The 20,375-nt window shown below is 43.5% G+C and overlaps 1 protein-coding gene across 1 annotated transcript in view; it reads left to right on the forward strand.

The window, feature by feature from the left end:
- klhl32 (kelch-like family member 32) overlaps nucleotides 1-20,375 on the forward strand; it is a 251,413-nt gene that overhangs the window by 98,889 nt on the left and 132,149 nt on the right. Inside the window, exon 4 of the mRNA XM_078541315.1 lies at nucleotides 610-708. Coding sequence (XP_078397441.1) covers nucleotides 610-708 — 99 coding nt within the window. The remainder of the gene's footprint in view (nucleotides 1-609; nucleotides 709-20,375) is intronic.

A 20,375-nucleotide genomic window follows, 5' to 3' on the forward strand; every position in this document is an offset into this window, starting at 1 on the left:
GTGCATCGCATTAATAACAACTGAACATAGTCTACTGGAGTGAGGAACAAACATAGCTTACTGGAATAAAGGTTAATTTATTGTGGTAATTTAAAACCTCTGCCAAAACCTGGGTGTTCACCTGAATCTGTCATCAGGAACCTTTCCACAGTCCTAAGAAGCCCTTAATGGCTCTTGGGCTTCCAAACTTAAAAAAATTACTATTGCTACTGTAGTTAACCACTATCTCTCTCTCCAGTGAGCTTTTGATTGCTCTGATAGCACTTTTGTTGCCTTTAACTGGGTTCAGTACCTATCTCTATTCTCTTGAGTGTTATTTTCCTTCAGCTTGTCAAAGTATTTTTGCTTTAGTCTGATAGGCACTCGCCGTGTGACTAGTTAACCATTTTTGCTTTACCGCGTGACCTTTTTACTCTGGGAACATCGAGGACCCCCTTTTGCATTAGGATGGTTTCAGAAGTAGTCAGTATTTCTTCTTTGTTGGTAATTTCCCTGCTGGATAGAGCCGGACAAGCTGTTGTAATTTAGTGCAGTTAGCAATGCAGAAAAAAAATTTATTTGACACAAAGTCAACCTCCCTTTTAAACACTGAAACTGTTTGATTTTCAGATCTTACTGGAACCAGGTGTAGTTCAAGACGTGCTTGCAGCAGGAAGTCACCTTCAGTTATTGGAGCTCCTGAAACTGTGTTCTCACTATCTAATCCAGGTAAGCCAATACTTAGCCTTATTATTCTCAGTGCGACTTTGATCCTCAGCCCCTTTTGTAGTGTGATTTCAATGTTCCCATTCCCATCCATGTGTGGAATAATTTCTGTTACATGCTCCAATATAAAGATAATGTGTGGATGTGTACCATCAATAGAAACAAAAAAAAACCTATATAGAATATACATTTTTAAAAGTTATCATAGGTACGGAAGAAGAAGAAAGAATACCACCCCCAGCCATTGACATGGTAACACCCTAGTCCATAAATTACCAGATTTACTGAATTCAATTTTAAATTTACCATGATAGCATTTGAATTCAGTCTCTAGGTTTTAAGTTGAGTACCATAACCACTACACTACCAGATATGAAAGAGACATTTGTTAGTTTTTATATTGTAGCTTGTATTTAGAGAGAAGTTGAATTGGTAACGCTGGCTCAAGGCAAGGATCTTCTGTTTTAATTTGACAAGCTCAAAATCGAGGATTTTGAAAGATTTTGAAAGCCTTTTGAATTGATAGAAAATGCGGAAATGATAGCTTTTATTTTTTCAGCTAATTGAATGTTCTCTTTACTTAAAACTGCTATGAGTATTGAGGAAAATAGCTCAGTAATTTCTTCACATCAACAAACATAATCAGACAGAGATAAAGTGTCTCTTGTCATGATCCCAGCTGATGTTGCTACAGAACAGGTCAGATCCCTGGATGGAACCTGGCATGATAGATCCTAATTTTTATATTTTGTTTAGAAACCTGGAGAGCGGTTACTGAACAGAGTCACAGGAGTCTGTTGAACTTTTAACAAAAGAATAAAACATTCATTGAGCAAGAAGAAAGAACTATATTAAACTACTCCTTCACCAACAATGATAGCTTTACAAATATATACAGAGTCATAAGAATAATACAAGTTACAAAAATCTAGCTTATACTCTAATGTTCACAATAAATATACAGTCCACGTACTAATAAGCAAACTGTGATTGGACACACCACACTCCGAAACCAAATGACGGATGCCACAAATGCAACTTCAATGATCTCTCATCAACTTCCTCCAGGCGCTCATCATACCACTGGCAGATGGTGGATTTGTATTCAATTTTTTAAAATCTGTAATTAAAAGTCTAATGATGACCATGAAGCCATTGTCAATCGTTGTAAAAACCCACCTGGTTCACTAATGTCCTTTCGGGAGGGAAATCTGCTATCCTTACCTGGTCTGGCCTACATATGACTCCAGACTCACAGCAATGTGGTTGACTCTTAGATGCCCTCTGAATAAGGGCAATTAGGGATGGGCAATAAATGCTGGCCTAGACAGCGACGCCCACATCCCATGAATGAATTTTTTAAAAACCATGAGCTAATCGATCTCACGGAAACTCTGTCTTTCACATGAGGGTTTCCAATCTCCTCTCTTGAAGAAGTCACCTTGGAATCTTCTCCCAAATGATGCTTTCTCTCGGACATCTTTAGCAAGGACCCACCCCCAGGGTTTTGATCTCTCCCTCCACTGTTTCACAGGCCCTTCGGAAGGAATGACCAACCTTCGGCTGTCTCCTCAGATCTACTGGCTTCTCGCAAGCCCACGCTGCCTTGAAAATTTCCCCGCACTTTTCTCCTTTTAATTTGGAACCTTATCCTCTGCTCCTTACTTTAACTTCACTGAACAGGACCTGTTTACGATTCCTACGCTTGTTCCTTGTCTTTCCCTGTCTTTCTTCTGTCCCTTTCCCTGATTTCTGGGGCTTTCCTCTTTTCTTCTGTGAAACCTGCTCTCTGCAGCTTCCACTCTCGTGTCCAGCTTCTTCTGTGCCCCTCTGTGTAATGGCATTTTTCTTCTTGAGTCATTTGCTCTTTTTTGCCCTGTTTCACTTTTGTTTTTGTTTCTTCTCCTACGCAGTTGCAGGGCTCCCTTTAAATAAAAAAAAAGGACGAAGAACCAACTGCACATTTGCGCTGTGCTGTTTACCGGCTTGAACACGGGAATCCTGACCAACTGCACACTTCTCCGGCTGGCACACGAGCAGATTCCCCTCACTCACTGCATCCCACTCCCCTCACTCACAGCATCACACTCCCCTCACTCACTGCCATTCTCCGGCTGGCACACAAGCAGAACCCGAAGATTGTAAAAACGCACAATCAGCACATTTGCGGCCATTCCAGGGCCGGCACATGCACAGAAACTGTTGAGGCCCACCGGGAATTGTAATTCCCAACACAGGTCCCGACCTTCATTTTTAAAATGTAAGTTTTTTAATTCTTTTCTCGGGCTCGCAGTGCTCTGTGAATTTGAAGAGAATTTGGCTCTTGTGAACTGGAGGGTGAAAGTCAGAGGGACACAGGCCTGCATTTTCATTATGATGGAGAGCTTCTCCATTGTAGCGAAAATGGCAGAAGAGATCCGAATCTGGAAGGCCCGCCTCCGAACGTGGCACCTACCATTTTCGCAAGGGTGGGAATGAGTCCGGATCGGGATTCATGCATTTGCATTTTGTGGAAGCAGCTACACGTAGAAATCAACAGCTGCCTCCACCAATGTGTGATTTTGGTTTGATAGGTGTTGGAAACCTGACATATGCAGATTAGACCTGGTAGGACCAGATTTCAACTTTGTAGAACCCTTTAAGAACATACAAGCCTACGAAATGGAGCAGAAGTAGGCCATTCGGCCCCTCGAGCCTGCTCCACCATTCAGTAAGATCATGGCTGATCTCTTTGTTTTGAATTCCACATTCCCATCCCTCATTCCAGGTATCAATCTAGTAAAGCTCCTCTGAACTGCTTCCAACACATTTACATCCTTCCTTAAATATTTATGATTCTGTGACTTAAATATGTGATTTAGGGTATCCTTCCCCTAAAAGAAGGCATGAATGTGCAAATAAAGTGCATAAACTCATTGGAACTGTGAAGCTCATTGGAACTGTCTCACAAGAACCCTTGCATTATTATTTGGAGATTAGGGCTAGGAATACAAACTTTTCATACTGTCAAATGTGTCAAGAGGAACTGTCAAGGTATTTAAAACTCCTGCCCTTTAACTCTTGAAAACAAAACTATCTGGAGTGTTTTAAAAAAAGATTTCTTGTTTGTCTCTGTAAAATACTTTCACAGACTGAAGAAAAATAACTGTCTGTTGACAACATTTGTCAGAAAATAGAGATAGTTTAAGTAAGTTATATTGGTATTTGTGGATGTTGGGAATGAGCTTTAGATTTAATGTTTAAGTTTGATTTGTATTTCTGTATCTGTGTGTTAAGAAAAGGTCAAGTTGAGTTTTAGTTTAACTTTAAAAGGTGCCTGCATTTCTAATGAGAGTTTACGAATGTAAGAGAAGTTAAACAAACACAAGAGTAGGAAAACTGGTCTGTTGCCTAGCAACAGTGTTCCAGAGAGGCAGGCCCCTCTCACAGGCATACATAGAAAAAACTAGAAACAGCAGTTTTTGAGTTCAATTTTGAAGACAGCTGCCACGCAGAAGCAGCCTAGAAGGGGCAGATAGCCAGTCCCAAGCTCAAGTTGGTTGAAAGTAGCTGCCAGAGAGAGACTGGAGCAAAGGGGATAGATACTCAGCCCCAAGCTAAAGGAGAAAGGCCCCAAGAATCCAGGGGAGTGGAACAGGAGAAAGTCCCAAGCAGACCTTCTAGTCAAAGGAAGGACAGGAAGCTAGAAAAGGCCCTATTCAGGCTTAAAGCTCCAAGCTGCAGAAAGCAGAGTCAAAGTGATATAAAGGCTTGTGAGAAGTCAGAAGGTCCAAAGAGCCAACTGAAGGTCTGTAAATCTTTGCTGTGGGCATGTGAAGCAGTGGTGCGCTGTTGGCAGCTGAGTCGGTGAGAGAAAGAGTGCATGGAAGAAAGCTCAAAGCATGTGGTGACCCAGGAGAGAGGAACATCGGAAGGAGGGGTCAAAACCCTGGAGGTGAACCTTTGTGGAAGGCGCCTGAGAGAAAGCATCAGTTTGGAAGAAGATTCCAAGGTGAGTTCTTGGAAAGTGGAGATTGGCAACCCTTGTGTGAAAGACAGAGTTCAGTGAGACTGGTTGGCTCAGGGTGACAAGCATCTTGGTGGGGTGGGGGGGTGGGGGGGGAGGGGGGAGGGGAGTTGATGAGAGATCCATAACATCTGGTTGAGGTGGCATCTGTCACTTGGCTTCAGAGTGTGGTGTGTCTGACCATAGGTGCCTATTGGTTTACATGGACTGTGTACTTACTGTGGATATTAGAGTATACGATAGCTTTTTTAACTTGTAAACTTGTCTTATCCTTACCAATCTGTATATATCTGTAAAGGTATAGTTGTGGGTGAAGGAGTACTGTAATATAGTTCATCCTTCATTGTTTATTATTTTTTTTGTTATAAGTTCATTAGCTGATTCCAGTGACTCTGTTCAGTAGCCCCTCTCCGTATATCTAAACAAACAAAGTTAGGATCTATCAAGCTGGGTTCCACCCTGGGATCAGGCTTGTCCAGTGGTAACCTTAGCTGGGTTTATAACAGCTTCCACTACTGGATTAGTGCTACATGACTGATTTCACAACAGTCCATTATCACAGGGTTGCCTACCATTTCAGTTTAATTGACAGTTCCAAGTAGCTATGGATCCTTTGAAGTGGGCTATGAATTCCAATGCTTGTTGTTATAATGAGTAATGCAATTAAATGTAATGTTTGTTGTTGTAAGGGATAATGTTGGTGAAGGAATGCGAATGTAGTAAATGGGTTTTTATGAATGAGTGTATCAAAATAAAGTTTGTAATCATGAGTTGGCATGAGTTGAAACTGTTGGCCTAGGAGCTATAAAGGGCCATAGGGATGGGTAGAGGATTATATTTTAGCATAGGGGCTATAAAGAGCCAGGGGGTGGGCAAAGGGGCATAGGTTGGCATGACAGGTATGAAGGGCCATGGAAGGTGAGCAGAGGGGCATTGGTTGGCATGGAGGGTATGAGGGACCATGTGGGGTGGGCAGGGGGGGCATGAGGAATGTGTGGGGTAGGAGGGGTGAGGGCTGGAGGGCTATTTCACATACTCTGCTTTTTTATTAAATTTCAATACGGTGCCCTCTGCTTAGGCCGCCCCAGTGCCAGGCATCCTCCACACTCGTTCCAGGGCCACCGGGCCCATTTCCCAGGAAAAACCACAAACCTGGAATGAAAATCTGACGTTCGGTCAGACGTTTTTAGAAGTCGGGTTCGCGGAGCTGGGAATTCTCCCGACTCTGCACACACGACGTGTGGATGAAAATCCAGCCCACAGTGTCCCTGTAAATTCAATGAATATTGAAGGGGGAAGCTACACCTGGGAAACCGAGTGTTGTGGTGAAGAGAGAATGGAATTCGAGGAGGGAGAATGACTGAGGTAGTTTTGGGGGAAGTGGTGGCATTTATTCCACCTACGGTTTTCTTTATGATTAAAAACCTATGAATTGTGAAGTAATAAACTGATTCACAATTTTTAAAGTAAAATGCCTCTCACAGTGCAAACAAAAATGAATTGGGGAGAAGTAGTATTTGGAAGTGTGCATGTTTTAAAATGTCCCATGAGATAAACTCACCAGAACCTTTGCATTATTATTTGGAGATGTGGGCTAGGAATACAAAACTTTTCACAAACTCCATAGAAATGCCCTTGTGTTTTTAAAATCTCAGATGTCTTTGAGATCAATCTTCCTTTAATAATTCCACAAAACCAGCTGCTGCACAATGAATAGATCAGTGGTATTAACTGGCCCAAAAATCCTCTTACTATTAATGACTTAACAACTTTTAATAGCTTACTAACTCTTTCAACCTACCTCCCACTCGCTGCTTCCCTCCTGACTTGCCGCCTGATCCCAACTCGCCACTATCCTCCTGGCTCACTCCTGACTTCCCGCTTCATTTCTGACTTGCCACCTTGCTCCCACTCATCCCACCCAGACCCTCCTGCTCGCTGCCTCTCCCACTTGCTGCCTCTCCCTCGTGCTAGCTCCCTCCCGCTCGCCGCTTCCATCTCCCGATCCCTTCCCGTGAGGGCTCAGGAGAGGGAAGAAGCGAGCGGGGGAGTGGGAGGGCTAAGGAGCGAAGTGACGAGTATGAAGGTTGGGGAGGAAAGTGGCGAGCGGGAGAGTGGGGAAATTGACACGAGTGGATTTTGGCTGTTTATTTCCACCGGATTAAATCATCTCAGGCTTGGCTCCCGTCCATTAATTTCCCCTGACAGGGGAGTCTACCAGTTTTTTGCTCATGGGGTAGAGTGGCAGTAAACCTCATTTAACCATCAGGATGTGTGCAGCTGTAACAACTAAGCGCGTGGCACTTGATGGACTGTTGTGCAGCTGCACAAGCACACAGCTTAGAGGGAACACTGTTGAGGATGTGTATACCTCTGGAGTTTAGAAAGAGCTGCACATATGAGCTTCTGAAATAAAATCTATTACTCATCTAGGTACAGTAATTGCATAAATCTAGTATATTTGTTATGTCACATATCTATTGTTTAACCCCCCTTACCTATGTTGATTAATTTTGTTTACTGTCCATAAACATGGAGAAGCTAGAAAGCTACCAAAAACCTTAATATATCCCAATAGGTTTAATTGAAAATCATCCAGTCAATTCTTTTCATGTGTATTAATTTTATCAAAAGAAATCTGAAAATGTAATTGTTTGTGATATGCTGAAAATTAATGACAGAGTCACACATAATTCTAATAAGCCTGGACAATTTTTCTGAAGTGCTACTACTCATCAGACAGCAAATCTGTGAATTCGTAATGCAGTAATGCTTGCTCTAGGTACTGGGTTAGGACTGAAGGGAATGATTCCACAATCCCAGGGAAATTGGCTTTGGGATTGCTACGCATACAAATGCACTAATGCAATTGAAGTGGGGAGCTGACCTTGCTGAATCCTGCAAGGTCAGCTCATTTTAATAATTTGCACATGCTCCCTGTGCAGCTTGAGTCTTGTGCAGGGCTGGAATGAATTGGGGCCTGCTGAATTCAGCCCATGCAATATTTGGAGGACTGCCGTTCAAAATTAAAAGGATATAGAACGCAAAATTTGGATCCGTCGTGCCTGCCTTTTGAGAACTACAGGTACCCATAAATGTCCAAAATGGTGTCTGCACAATACATGCACGCACCCTTCTGTTGGGTGAACATCTGCTGAAAATATGCAAAGTAGGCAGATCCTAACGTGAATATGTGTAACGCTGATTTGACAGCAGCCCTGCCATTTTGGAGTTCAATGTTCCAGCTGACATCCTCCCTAAATTTACACAGCTTATTCATCAGTAAGAAGGACACTCCTCAAACAGCACTTTTTCATGGAATTGTCAACTACTTTCAGGCCTGTTGCTGATTGATTTCTGCTGGTTATTGCTGTGATGGTAGCAGTGTTTGGTGGTTACTAGGGTCCTGAGTGCAGAGGCATGTGCTGAAAGATTTTGCCCTGCCTCAAGGCTTCTGCACAAACCAGTTGTTCCCAGATATGGGTGCGGAAGTTTGTGTCCATCTTGGAATACAGTATAACTAGGAGAATGAGCACAGGTGAGCTGAAACAAGCTGCGGGAGGAGGGGGGGAGAGGGACAGCGGCTCTCAGCAAGGGGCCATCTGTCTGGGGAGCAATTGTCTTGAATGAACCTCAGCAAAGAACAGAGCAAAGTACAGCACTTCACTCACTCACTGAAATCAGCCATTGCTGCAACAGCAGCTGCAACCTCAGAGCAGGGCCAGGATCATGTTGCCAGTGGCTGTGAAGGTGTCTGTGGCAATGAACTTTCATCCTTTGGGCTCTCTCTAGGCTGGACCTGAAGAATTTTTGAAACAACTTGCAGTTTGTTACCCTTACACTGTTCATAAGGGAAGTCACTGCGTCTGACTATGTTTCATTCTCTCTTACCAGAGAGCAACAAGCATAGTGAGCACATGGCTTCGCTCCGATTGCAGGCTCCCCCATGTGGCACGGTGCCATTGACAGCACATGAGGCTTTGCAGGCACTGCATGTCAGCTCTGATCTACTGCAACCCAAAGGGATTCCACTCCCTCAACGTCCAGCTGGTGTGTGACCATTGGCAGCAAATCATACAGGTCAATGTCCAGTGTTCTGACAGCAGTCATGATGCCTTCATTCTGCGGCAGTCACTATGTCATCTACATTTGATTCACCATGGCAAAGAGAAGTGTGGCTACTGGGTGACAAAGGCTGTTGTTGATGTGTGACTTATAATTCTGGTGACACGCGTACAAAGTCAGGCTGCCATGTGAAATGTGGCAGAACAGATAGTTGGCGTACAGAAACCAATGCCTGGACTTTCTACAGAAGTCCTGCCATAGCGGGCTGAACGGGTTTCAAGATTCATGGTATCGTGCTGCATTCTGCACAACATCACGATCATGAGCACAGAGCCCCTGACGCCATCTTCACAATGATCAGCTGAGGAGCAAGAGGAAGGGAGAAGGTAACCTGGACAAGCCACTCTGGCTGGGCAGGATGCGAAGAAAAACATCTGATTGCGATACCAGTAACCACATATCCAGTTCCCAATTCGTCAATAGTCCCGCACCTTGGGCTGAATTTCATGGTGGGGGGGAGGGAGGAGGGGGGAGGTGGGGTGGGGCGTGCTGGGCATATTGCTTGCCCCCGCCCCCCGCAAGAGTCGGCTGGCAGTTGACAGACCCAAAATAAACTTACCCTCTAGCAAGTGAAACAGGCTCAGTGGGAGGAAGGCCTGCTTTTTGAGAGCTGCCGGCCAATCTGATTGCAGGCATCTCCATGAAGGAGAGAAGACGGGCGTGGGAGCCAGGTACGTCGAGACCCTTTTGGGCGGGGAGCGATTTTGCAGCCTAGGGAGCCAGGTGGGTTTGGAGGCCAGACAGGGAGGAGCAATATGGGGGAAACATCATGAGGGGGGCACCCCCGATTGCAAAGGGCACCCCCCGAATCCTGTGCTCCCCCTTCTTGCCTTTACGAGTATTTTTTTCAGAAGCGGACTCCCCACTCCTGCTTGCCTGATCACTCCAGCCGTTTTATAGCATGGGCAACGTGGAAATACAGGTTGATTGGCTTGGCAACGGGCTCAATTGCCCACTAATTATTTATTTAAAGATGGCAGGCGGGATTTCAGCGCCCACCCACCGTATTATGGGGTCCGGGTGGGAAGGCAGTAAGCCTGTCACCCCTTATTTTTTCACTTTTCCCCAACCACACCCCTACTCCCTGCTGAAGGAGGAGCGTAAAGTCCAGCCCCTTATCTTCCCTCTGTTATTGACTGTCACAGCACCTGCCTGGCCACGGTGTAGAAATGAGAACATCCAAAAATTATGCATTCCAAACCAAATTTCTAAATTAAATCATGCCTTGTTGCATTTAAGTCACTAATCATCTTTATATAGTGCCTTAGTGCTTGTCTTCTGTATGTCTTTGACTGTCCGAGTGCTCCTTCACAGTGCTATCCCATTGGCTGTAGCATGGCTGGTGTAAGGCTCTTTAATTTCAGTGGGGGAGGCCGCAGATGGGTCATGGTGGATGATATCAAACAGTTCCAGTCCCAGAAGGCCCCAGCTTTGGACTGCAGCATCTTGTCAGGGGTGACAGCAGTCTGGGCTGGCTGACTAATAGGCAACAGCAAGGGCACTGGCGGAGTGGCAGTGGTGGGAGCACCAATGCTGTTATACTGAGAGAGAGTAGCACATTCATGCTCCAAGGAGCCTCTGCAACTCCCTTGGGCTGGCACCTCAGCAATCCAAGAAATCTGTTGAAGCACAGATTGTTGCACTACTGTGACACCCTACAAGCCCCTTTCAACACTGGTATCACAGTCATGATGGCAGCAGCCTGAGCTTGCACAGCAGAAGCCTGAGTTTCCATTGCACTACCCAGACATTGGATGGCTTCCAGTTGTGCTGCAGTGGAAACTGAGACATCAACCAGAAGACTATGCATTGTGGTTGGGTCCACAAGTCTGCCAATAGTGTTGGCCACCACTTCAATGCTGCGAGGTTGGGATCCAAACTCTGCACAAAGCCCTGTGCAGAGCCTCCATGATCCTTGACATTGCATACAGGCTTTCTGACAGGCTTCCCTGTGCAACAAGCATTTCATTGTGCATACGCATCAGCCTTCTTCTGTAGGCAGCCCCTTTGAAATTCTCATCTGAGTCTTGTCCTTCGGTGAGCTGGCACTCGTGTGATCCTTGCCCTGTCTGCAAGTCACTTGTGTCCAGTGACTAACCACATGCAGATGCCATCTCTGTGCTATCCTGTAAATTACATTTAACAGGTAGACAGTGGTGTAGTGGTAATGTCACATAACTAATAATCCAGAGGCCCAAGACTAATGCGCTGGGGACATGGCTTCAGATCCCACCATGGCAGCTGGTGGGCTTTGAATTCAATTAATAAATCTGGAATATGAAGCTCATCTCAGTATTGGTGACCATGAAACTATCATTGATTGTTGTAAAAACCCATCTGGTTCACTGATGCCCTTCATGGAAGGATCTCTGCCATTCTTACCTGGTTCCTCCAGATGTGGTTGACTCTGAAATGGACAGTTAGGGATGAACAAATGTTGGCCTTGCCAGCGAAGCCCATATCCCATGAAAGAATAAAGAGGAAAGAACAAGCATGCCCATATTTAAATGAGTGGATGTGCGTATGAATTCGAGTGACGGTGCATCTTCATCAGTGTCTAGTTGCTCTTCCATCACTGCCTGGCCAAATTTCAATTCTTGGGTATTTGAAAGAAGAAAGACACAAAAGATAGAGTTGTAGTGAGGGTAAGGAGAAAAGTAAATGATGCATGCTTACACCACCTGCAGCTTGTAAATCAGAAGAGATTGGGGGATAAAGGGAATGTAAGAACACAAATAGGAGCAGGAGTAGCCATTTGGTCCCTCAAACCTGCTCTGCCATTCAATAAAGTCATGGCTAATCTGATTGTAGCTTTAATTCCAGCTTCCTGCCTGCTCCCCACAAGATGTGAAAAGGCAGCCTAGAGATGAGTATATTGGCATCCTGTATGGTTTCAGCTCTCTCTCCCTCTGGTCACATCCACAGCAATGGCTGTCCTGCATAATGGCCTGCATTGTCTCCTCCGTAAGGGTGAGGGCTGTTCCCCTCCAGTTAGGCCCAGCTACCTCCAGTTGTGGGCCAACTTGTCATGCAAGTGAGAGGGAAGTGTGTCATTGGCCAGAATCTTACCCCCTTCCTCTCTCCGCAGCGCCCCCCAACCCACCCCCCGGCCCCGGCACTGGATGGGTTGGCAGGCGAGGGGAGGGGGCATGTAAAATCGGGTGCAACGGCAGCGGTGCCATGTTTGTCACCTACCTGCCCCCGCTCCCCCTACCCCATGGGTATCCCGCTGCCGAGGAGGTGCAGGTGCCTGCTCACCCATGGGCCAATTGAGGTCATTAAGTGGCCAGTCCTGGCCCCTCTCATGGGACTGCCAGCCTGGGTGCAGCCCTGCAGTGGCAGTGCAGGCAACTCGCCCCTGACTTTCACACTGGCTCTTAAAATTCAGCTCATTGTGTGTGGTGCAGTGTGTGTGGGTGATGTGGCTGGGATTGTGTGCTGGTTGTGAGATGTGGTTCTGAAGCTTGCATCAATGTCAAGTTTGTGAGGTTGCAGTGGAGCATATAAATGCTAGGCTTGTGTCTTGATGGATAGAGATTGTTGGTAAGTGAGTGATGAGTGATAGGGGTGGGGTTAGTTAAACAGTGCCTGAGACCAGTAGCACTGTTGGTGGGTTATAGCTTTTGAAGATGCATTCACTGACCTTAACCACTCATGTTAGGTCATTGAACTCCTGACAATACAGGAATCCCCGTTTAAAGTGCATTCTAAAAGCAAGTTTTTATTTTAGCAAGGTTTGTAACTTAGGGAAGTCCTCTAAAAAATGTTGCCTCCATTTTTGTTTTAGCGTGGTTACTGTGAATGCTTGGTCTTTTTAAAAACAAACCGCCTCTTTGCTTGCTACCTCTCCCACCCCCCCCGCCCCCACATCCCAATTGTCCCACTTGCCGCTTTCCTTTCCCAAACTCTCACTGCTACCTGCTCACCACCTTACTCTCCACCCCTCTTCGGTGCCCTCGCTGTGATCAAGGACTCAGAAGAGAGACAGCAAGAGAGAAGTTGTGAGTGGGAGGGTCGGGAGAGGGAGACAGTGAATGGGAGAGTTAAGAGAGAGATGAGCAGGCAGGACCAGGGGGAGGGAAGAGACATGTGGGCAGGTCCAGGGAGGGAAGAGGTGAGCAGGAGGGTCGGGGGAGGGAAGGGGCGAGTGGGAGGGTCGGGAGGGAAGCGGCGGCGAGTAGGCTGGTCTGGGGAGGGAAGCGCTGAGCGGGAGGGTTGGGGAAGGAAGAGGTGAGCAGGAGGGTTGGGGGAAGGAAGAGGTGAGCGGGAGGGTCAGGGAGGGAAGCGGTGAGTAGGCCGGTCTGGGGAGGGAAGCGCTGAGCGGGAGGGTTGGGGGAGGGAAGAGGTGAGCGGGAGGGTCGGCGGAGGGAAGAGGTGAGTGGGAAGGTCGGAGGTGGGAAGAGGTGAGCAGGAGGGTCAAGAGGAAAGTGGTGAGTAGGCCGGTCTGGGGAGGGAAGCGCTGAGCGGGAGGATCGGGGGAGGGAAGTGGCAAATGGAAGGTATGTAGGAGGAGTTAGTGAGTTAGTAAGAGGATTTTTGGGCCATTTAGGTTCAGGGCAGGGAATAAATTTTTGATGTAAGAATTATAGATCAGGAACATAACTTGCCCTTATTACATGTGATTTTCATTTAGCACGTTTTTGTTTAGCAGGCTGTTTTTTTGGAACACATTAGGAGTGCTAAACGAGGGATTGCTGAACTGCATCCAGGTCCTCGCATTGATCCCGATTGCCATCTGCTTCCACTGCCTTCTGACCATGCCTGGAGGGCCTCCCTTGCTCTCTGCGGATGCAGGACATCTCTCCTCCTTTCCACCTCACGCACCAAGGCCTCAAATGCAGCATCCAAGCACCTTGGAGCCCATGCTCTCCCATGTTGTGCTATTCTTCACTGTTTCCCAGGCCAGAGTCATTTCCTATACAATTTCCAGCACCTATTCCAGCCACAGTGCACCTCCCCTTTAAGCGGTAATACTGAGCAGGGCAGGCAGAATCTATGGAAGAAGAAAGAGTCGGGCCAATGACCCTTAGGCAGGATATTTTCTTTTTAAAAGGTGTAGGCCAGCTTTAACTTGAGTTAGCCACTCACAATATTGGCCCCTGCTGATGAGTCCAACCAATCTATAGTGCGCTTAGCAATGGCTGGGCACTGAAATCATTCAAATGAACAGACAATACAAAGTTGATGTGCTGTCTGCATCACAATCAGTGGATACAGGCTAATGACATAGATATCATAAACCCAGAATATTACTGCAGCACTGAAGGATATAATTACAAAATAGTCGTAAAATCAGCTATTTGAAAGATCAAATAAAAAGATAGCTCCAAATATTAAAGTTCTAAAATAAAAGTAGGAACTTAGAAAAATAGACAATACTGCAGCTCATTTCAGTACGTGTAAAGAGAAAACAACTGCAGCTTGCATTAGCATAGCCCCTTCCATGTAGAAAAACGGCCTGTGACACTTCACAAAGCTATAATCAAAGAAAATAGGTTCTGAGCCAAAGTAGGAAAGAAGGGGTGATCAAAAGCTTTATTTCTGTCTGGTGTCTAGGTCAGCCTGAATAGTGTTCAGGAAGGGGGATGGGATTGGATGGGAGGGCACAGAGTTTGTGGCAATGGCCAAAAACAATGGCTTCAATCTTACTGATTTTAAACTTGAACAACTTGTGGCCTATTCACATCTGAATATCAGCGGAGCAAAGTTGGGGGAAGAGAGGATAGGCCCTCTTTTTACGGCAATAGCTGTCGTATGGTAAGTTTAAATGTCCAATCTTAAATGTCAGTGAATAAATGAATGAATGGGTGAGTGAATGCATGAGGGAATGGGTTGGTGGGTGAGGTGGATAAGTGGATAGGGAAAGTGAGGTAAGTGGGTATTGTGGCTGAGATAAGAGGGTAGGCGCATGAGTGGGTAAGTGTGTGAGGTGAGTACATGGGTAAGTGGATTGGGGGTTAGTTGGGTTGAGGGGGTCAGCTGATCTAGTCATGAGGCCAAGGGGCTGGTTGGGGACCAAGGGTAGCTGTGGGTTCAAGGGGGTAGTTGGGGGGGCAGGGGGTGTAGTGAGGGAGAGGGGATCAGGGGGATAGTCAGGGTGGGTATTTGGTGGAGGGGTGGGTCAGGAGATAGTTGGGGTGGAGAGTCGGGGGGTGGTGGGTATCAGGAGGGTAGCCATGGGGTCGGGGTGGGTAGTTGAGGGGTCAGGAAGGCTAGTCAAGGAGCCAGTATGAGTGATGGGGGGGGGGGGGGTTAGTTATGTAGTTGCCCAGGTGTTAGACTGGGATTTTTCTGTCTTAACATTATTCAGGTAAGTACCATGGAACTGTCTGAAGTCTCTGACTCTAGCTTAGAGTCGAAGACATTCACTGAGCGTACTGGGGAGCAGGGCAATTTGAAACTTCCCAGGCAATTCCCATGGAGGTCTGTGCATCAGGAGTTCCGCAGGGTCCTGATGCACATCTTTGGTCATAGGTCCGGTCTCCATGACCTGGAGACCGGGAGATTTGACCCATTGATTTTTCCTGTCCTTCTATCTGCATTTAAAGTTAAAACACCAGTAGATGGCAGTATGAACTCATTAAATGCTAGAGATTTGGCATTGTAGTTTAGTTTTATAAAATGTTTCCTTTGAAGGTTGTGGGGGGAGTGTGGTGACCTTATTTATACATTTTAGGTTTATTTCTGCCATTGTAAACATTTTACATTGTAAACGTTAAAAAGGCTAGTGGCTTGTTTCTATATAGTTAGCATATTACCAGTTACCAGCATAATCATTTATCACTGTGCATTGTAAAACTAGTCATTTGTTATAATTTGAATGTAAATTACACTTCGGTTTTACAAATAAGGTGACAGACTTGCATAAGAGAAATTGCAGGGTTCATCTCCTTTCTTTCATACTTCATTCATTAGGTTCTGAATTAAATACATCTTATTAAACAAGGAGCATGTCCAATGATGATATTGTAATGGCAAATTACTTTCTCTATTATAAGTATATTTTAAATTCACAGGCATTAATTTGTCATTAAGAACCATTAGTTTAGCACTTTTATGTGGTGAACGTGATCTGAAAGAGCAGCTTTCTGTAAGACATGCAATGGCTACTCTTTTGCTGTATCACCCTGCAGCTGTTTTACATTATTAAAGAAAGCTAATGAATACATTGCAAAGTCATAGTGATGATCAGTGGGTTACAAGAATTATCCCATTGGTGAGCAATGACCTGATAACTCACTGGTGATAAAGACACAAGTGGGTTATTAAATTCTTGCAAGCAAGTTTTCTACTTCAATTATTTTTCTATTGGCCGGTCTCATGACAGCAATGCTGTGTTGGTACACATAGTAGAATAAACATAGTGCAAAATCAGGCATATAGTTAACGTGTAGATTTTTGACTGGAAAATCTTGGCAGTCTAACTTATGTGTTTGTACAACTCAGATCTAATAGGTTAAGGACCAGGAGGATGGCTACAAATTCCTGGTGTGACTTTTGCAATACGTAAAGGTCAGATTTTATTTATGTGTAATTCAAATATAAGCAAATTCTGTGTAACATCCTCCTTATGCAGGCAAGTTGTTATCGTGTTCTAATTTCTAATTCTTTTGTCGTAGTGTTAGAAATAGGAATAAGCCATTCAGCTCCATATCCCTTGATACCCTTACCTCGCAAAAGTCTGTCAATTTCAGCCTTGAAAATGTATATCAATCTAGCATTCATAGCCTTTTGGGGAATGAGTTCTAGATTTCCACTTCCTTTTATGTGGGGAAAAAAATGCTCCTGATTTCAATCCTAATCAGTGCTACTCTAATTTTAAGATTATGCCTCCTTGTTTTGGATTCCCCCACCAGAAAAAAATAGTTTGTTATATTGGATACCCCAGTTTTGAGTAAGGTGTCCAAAAATAAATAGGATAGCAGATTTGATTAAAACTACTAAATTGGATGTCAGAAGAAGAACAGGGGTAAACAAAGAAGACTATAAATAAAGCATAATAACTATAGACAGGGTGGACATGACTGCAAAAAGGAATGAGGTTGAGTTAATATCTGATATAACTGAGTAATTATTAAAGTGGCCAATTATTAATTGGCAGCTGTTGTCGATCACGAATGAGATGAACATGTTTAAGTAGACTTCAAAGTTATAGGTAGAGTCTTAGGGAAAATTATTTTTGAAACAATAGCTAACATATAGAACAACAGAAGAAACATAAAATATATTTAAGTCTATTCTTAAATGAAGAAAGAAAGTAAGTTCTGTTTTTCAAAGAATGAAGACGATGTCTGTTAAAGTAATAAAGGTCAAAGAAGAGGAGAAGTTTGATACCATTATTACAAATGATCAATATGGAGTTATACTGAATAGACTATTCTCATCAGTTTTCACAAAGGATTATGAAAAATTTTAGTGATTGTAAATGAGGTTAAGGAATCCATGATATGTATAGATGCTTAATCTGGCAGTACTAAATATTCACATTTGAGTCCTTGACCAAATGGAATCTATCCTAGAGTCCTTGAGGAATTAAACAAACAAATTAATGATGCTTTCATTATTTTTTAGAGGTCCATAAATACTAGAGTAGTACCTGAGGAATAGAAGTTAAGAACAGGCCACTAGAGCTACTAACCTTTTCCTAGGCAATTTTCCATTTATCAGCATATTTTGTTTCTTTGTTGTTCAACCAATTTATAATTCATCAAGATGATTTTTCATCTATTCTATAAAAAAAACTTCGCGATTAACATTACATGAGAAACTTTGTCAAACACTTTTTGAAAATCTAAATTTCATCCATATCTCAGTTATCTCTTCAAAGAGATCATCACTGCCATTCTTATTAGATGTGAAGACCATGGTTTCTGCTTTTGTGCTCGCAAATCCATGGTTTTCCACCCATTCACATTAATGGGCAGAAAGCTGTGGATTGGTCAGCACAGAAGCTGCAGTTCTTTTTAAATCCCAATTCGCTGCCACTGTTTTGCACTTCTAAATGTCCGTACATTTCAAATAAGCACCTCAAAGCACCATGCATCATTGCTTTTGGATAGAATGTATACCACATTCGCTCTACCTGAAGATGTTTGACTACCAGCTTTCACACCATGTGGGCCTACCCCGGGCTCCAATTTAAACTAAAGTTAAGGCATGGATGATGTCATCAAGCCCTGATTTTTGAACATACAACAGTTACCTATAGCAAGAGCCTCAGCTGACTTGAAAGCCAGAGAGCTAGGTGACTTCAGCCGATAAGATGATTCGACTTGATTTTGACTCCTTCTATGCGCCATTCTTACTGGATGAGGAGTTAAAATCAAGGCCCAGATACCTTACCTTACTTTCTGCATTCTAACTAACTTAAAGTGAGTCTTAACTGTTTATGGCCTCGAGTTTATCTTCACTAACCCTAATACCTAGGCAGGTTTCTGTTAGCAAGTTCAGGATAATGAACATAAAACATTTCTGTTAATTGCTTTGGTTGCAAGATCTATCCTGTGCCTCAACAGAAACTTTATTCACTCTCCAAAAAGGAGCAGAGCAGCATCAGGCCTCATATTAAATTTTAAATATGGATATGTATTTATTCAACATAAACTCCCTTGCTAGATGAAGCCAAAAAAATGCCAATATATAACAGTAATATAACTAATAACTTGAAAGGCATATAACCTTTTTTGACAAGATTTAAGTCTACAAAATAGATCTTTTCCTAAGATTTGAAATCTTGATTGAACTTATCAGGGTTCCACACAAATAGTAATCCCTTTCTTTACCGTGTAATAGATGAATTGATTGTTTCAAAATTAGATAGAATTAGGCAATATTCCAAGGACTAGAAATGACCATACATGTTCTGATTATGGGACACAATTGATATTTTCTAATAATTTTATTTTACAATCATGAAATTATTTTGTTGTAATACGTATGTTGGTCATTCTTTTGTCATGTAACAAAGTGATGCAGTGATGTGTTTCAGTGTAATTGTTGACAGTGCGTTGTGTGCATATCTTACGTCCTAGATTGCCCGAGATGACCTAATTCATAGGTGATAAAAAGACACGTGTCTGTTTGGATATACAGTATTTGTTATTTTGTTTTGCAGTTAGAAGCTTTGGAGCTCTTTAACTTGCTCCAGGGTGTGCTCTTGCTAGAGAGCAAGAGAATTAAAAGGAGTTTCAGAAGTAGCAAGTTCCGCAGGGAGATAGCTGAATAAAGGGGGAGAAAGGAAACAGTGGCGGGGAGGTGGTGGGGAGAGGGGGAGAAGTTATTTGATAAATTAAGAAGTACATCATTACTTACATTTTCCAGACAGTCCAAGAAAAGAGCCAAGTTTTAACTATCTGTTGGAGATAGAAATTGAGTGTCTCATAGTCATCTCACCATTAGTCAATAATAATGAATGATAAATGGTGGCAAGGTTACCATTTTCAGTCATTAAAATGTCTCACTAGCTACAGCAATAACATTCTTTAACAAGTAGAATGAAGGGGTGAAAGGTAATGAGGAAAAAGCCTCATTCCAGATTGTATATGTTTTACATATTGTATTTTGGTGTATCAGAGGAGTGGGGAATATGGAAATTTCTCTAGAAAGGAGAAATGCCTTACATCTGTTTGATACTGGAAATAAACTTAAAGGGACCAATTAGAATTGCAACTAAGAAAATGGCACTAATCATTACTAGTTAACTGGGTCTTTGAAAAACACCAAGAGGCAGTTCTTTTTTCAAGCACTACCATAACTCTTGAATGCTGACTTACAGGGGTCAAGTGCTTGATTCCCTGTTTATTTAGGTGTTTAAGTTGTGAAGTGATTGACAGCCTTAGGTTACTTCTAGCAGCCAGTTAAAATGCAGTATTTTGAAATGTGCAATGTTCACAGTTGACAAAAAGCCCACTTTTTTTTTAATGTTTCTATAATTTATTGATTTACTATGAGACCCAATATACAGAGGTAATCAGTACAGCAGAAGCCATGAGTCTCGAAGCAAATTTGCAATCCAGCCTATCTGTACTCAATTTCTTGCAAACACTTGGTCCATTCCTCTAGTCTTCCTTTCCAATTTTATGGGGTGATCTTGCCAATAGGAGACAATTCCATGTGAGCCCAGTCTGCGTTGCAACATAACTCCAGAGTGTAACACAGAATGCTAATCCTCCCAAAAGGATAGCATTTCCATTCTTGTCATGAAAGTCAGGACCAGTTTTGTGGTGAGCTTGTCTTGTTACAATTTGACAAATCTCTGACTGGACAGGGAAAGCAGGCACCAGCTCCACCACTCGCCACTTATTGCTTCACAAATTACTGAAGTGCCCTAACAGCCAAAAAATACACCTCTAGGCATTTCTTGTTTTAACTTGTTTAAATAACCTGTTACTGTGTAGTGTTCAAGAATATAATTCAATATTGCAATTAGCTGTCAAAAATGACGACTATCCAAAAGTGATTATGAGAGAATCTTTTCAACATGGAGATGATGTCATAAACTCAGATGCAAAGGGCACTGGATTTGCAATTAAATCATTGA

The sequence above is a fragment of the Cetorhinus maximus genome, chromosome 5 (assembly GCF_964194155.1).
Source record: "Cetorhinus maximus chromosome 5, sCetMax3.hap1.1, whole genome shotgun sequence".
In the NCBI taxonomy this organism is placed as follows: Eukaryota; Metazoa; Chordata; class Chondrichthyes; order Lamniformes; family Cetorhinidae; genus Cetorhinus; species Cetorhinus maximus.